Source organism: Condylura cristata, unplaced genomic scaffold (assembly GCF_000260355.1).
Source record: "Condylura cristata isolate star-nosed mole 26May11 unplaced genomic scaffold, ConCri1.0 scaffold00041, whole genome shotgun sequence".
Taxonomy (NCBI): Eukaryota; Metazoa; Chordata; class Mammalia; order Eulipotyphla; family Talpidae; genus Condylura; species Condylura cristata.
In genome coordinates this window covers 995,549-996,909 of record NW_004567142.1, presented here as the reverse complement: position 1 = coordinate 996,909, position 1,361 = coordinate 995,549, and the positions used below count along the sequence as shown (strand labels likewise).

The 1,361-nt window shown below is 61.1% G+C and overlaps 1 protein-coding gene across 1 annotated transcript in view; it reads right to left on the bottom strand.

Annotated features, from left to right (window-relative positions):
• Nucleotides 1-173: 173 nt before the first annotated feature.
• CEACAM6 (carcinoembryonic antigen-related cell adhesion molecule 6 (non-specific cross reacting antigen)) overlaps nt 174-1,361 on the bottom strand; it is an 11,481-nt gene continuing 10,293 nt past the window's right edge. The window contains exon 6 of the mRNA XM_012733472.1: nt 174-479. Coding sequence (XP_012588926.1) covers nt 174-479 — 306 coding nt within the window. The remainder of the gene's footprint in view (nt 480-1,361) is intronic.

Genomic DNA, 1,361 nt, shown 5'->3' with positions numbered 1-1,361 from the left:
AGTCTTGCCCGGGTCGGACAGCCGGGTGGTCAGCACCGGCGAGACTGGCCTGCTTCTGGTTCTTGCCCGTGTTGCCCACAGGCTCTGAGGAGACGCCCACTCCTCAAGGCTCCTCCATTTCACACCTCCACAACCAGTGAGATACCCAAGGGGGAAGTGGGAGAGGTCAGGGGTCACTCACGCATCACAGTCAGGGTGAGGGGGTCACTTCTGGAACTGGCTGGGTTGGAGACCTCACACTGATACTTTCCGGCGTCCTCCCCCCCGACAGGGTGGATGGTGAGGGTGCGGTTGTCCCGGGACAGCGTCACCCTGTCTGTGTACTGCAGACGCTGGGTATTGAAGAGCCACAGGATGGAGACCCCAGTGACTCTTGTGAGGCAGGTCAGGACCACACGGTCCTTGTGTTCGGTGACTGTGGTGCTGCTGGCTCGGATGGAGGCCAGGCCAAGGGGTTTGAGGAGACACCGCGGAGGTAGCTGAGTGAGAGCGGCCCGGGGACCACACTCCCTGCTCGGGTCTCAGCGCCCCACAGGCCACTGGGAGACTGTAAATGTCCCGGAGAGGATGGACCTGGCCTCTGTGGGGGGTGAGTGTCTGTGTCAGGAGCTGATCTGCCAGGAGAGGGCCGTACCAGCGTCTGGGGCCCCACGTGACCCCAGGCTGACCTCTGATCCGTCCCCTGGCATCAGGGGCCCCTTCTCAGCCGAGGGGTCCAGGGACCTGGGGTGCAATTGCTCCCCCGGACTCTGTGAGTCTTCCCACAACTTTAGTGACCTTAAGAGTTGGGTCCTCGCCGCATGCCAACGTCTGTGTGGGAAGCAGCTCGCCAGGCCGCAGCCTCACACAGAGCAGGGAGGGGCCTGATCCCTGAGCGCCACTGAGGAGAGCCTGAGGACATCCCCCCAAGTCTTCAGGGCCTCAGGACAAGTGTTTGCAATCCAAGGGCTTCGCTCTGGGCACAGGACTTTGCTTCACAATTCTCCAAGGAAGATCGAGAGGACTACAGATTTAACAATAGGCTCCAGTCAGAACAGAAGGAAGCCCTGCGATGAACACAGGCCCCTGGAAAGGCCCCCAGCACCAGTCCTGGGGAATCCCTGACCTAGCACCTGGGATCCGGAAGTGGGAGGCCAAAGGCTCCCCTCCCCCATCACCACAGGACCCGTCCAAGCCTGAACAATTGGGCCAGGAAAAGAAACTAAGGCCGCATTGTGGAAAGGAGAAGTACAGCTGGGTTTGTCTGAGGATCCTGTGACCTGAAGTGCAGAAATCCCTGCCCAGCCCACAGGGCCAGTGAGCGCTAATGAAGGGCTGGAGGAAGGCTGGAGGAAGCTCACACACGCGGCTGTGAAGCGCGC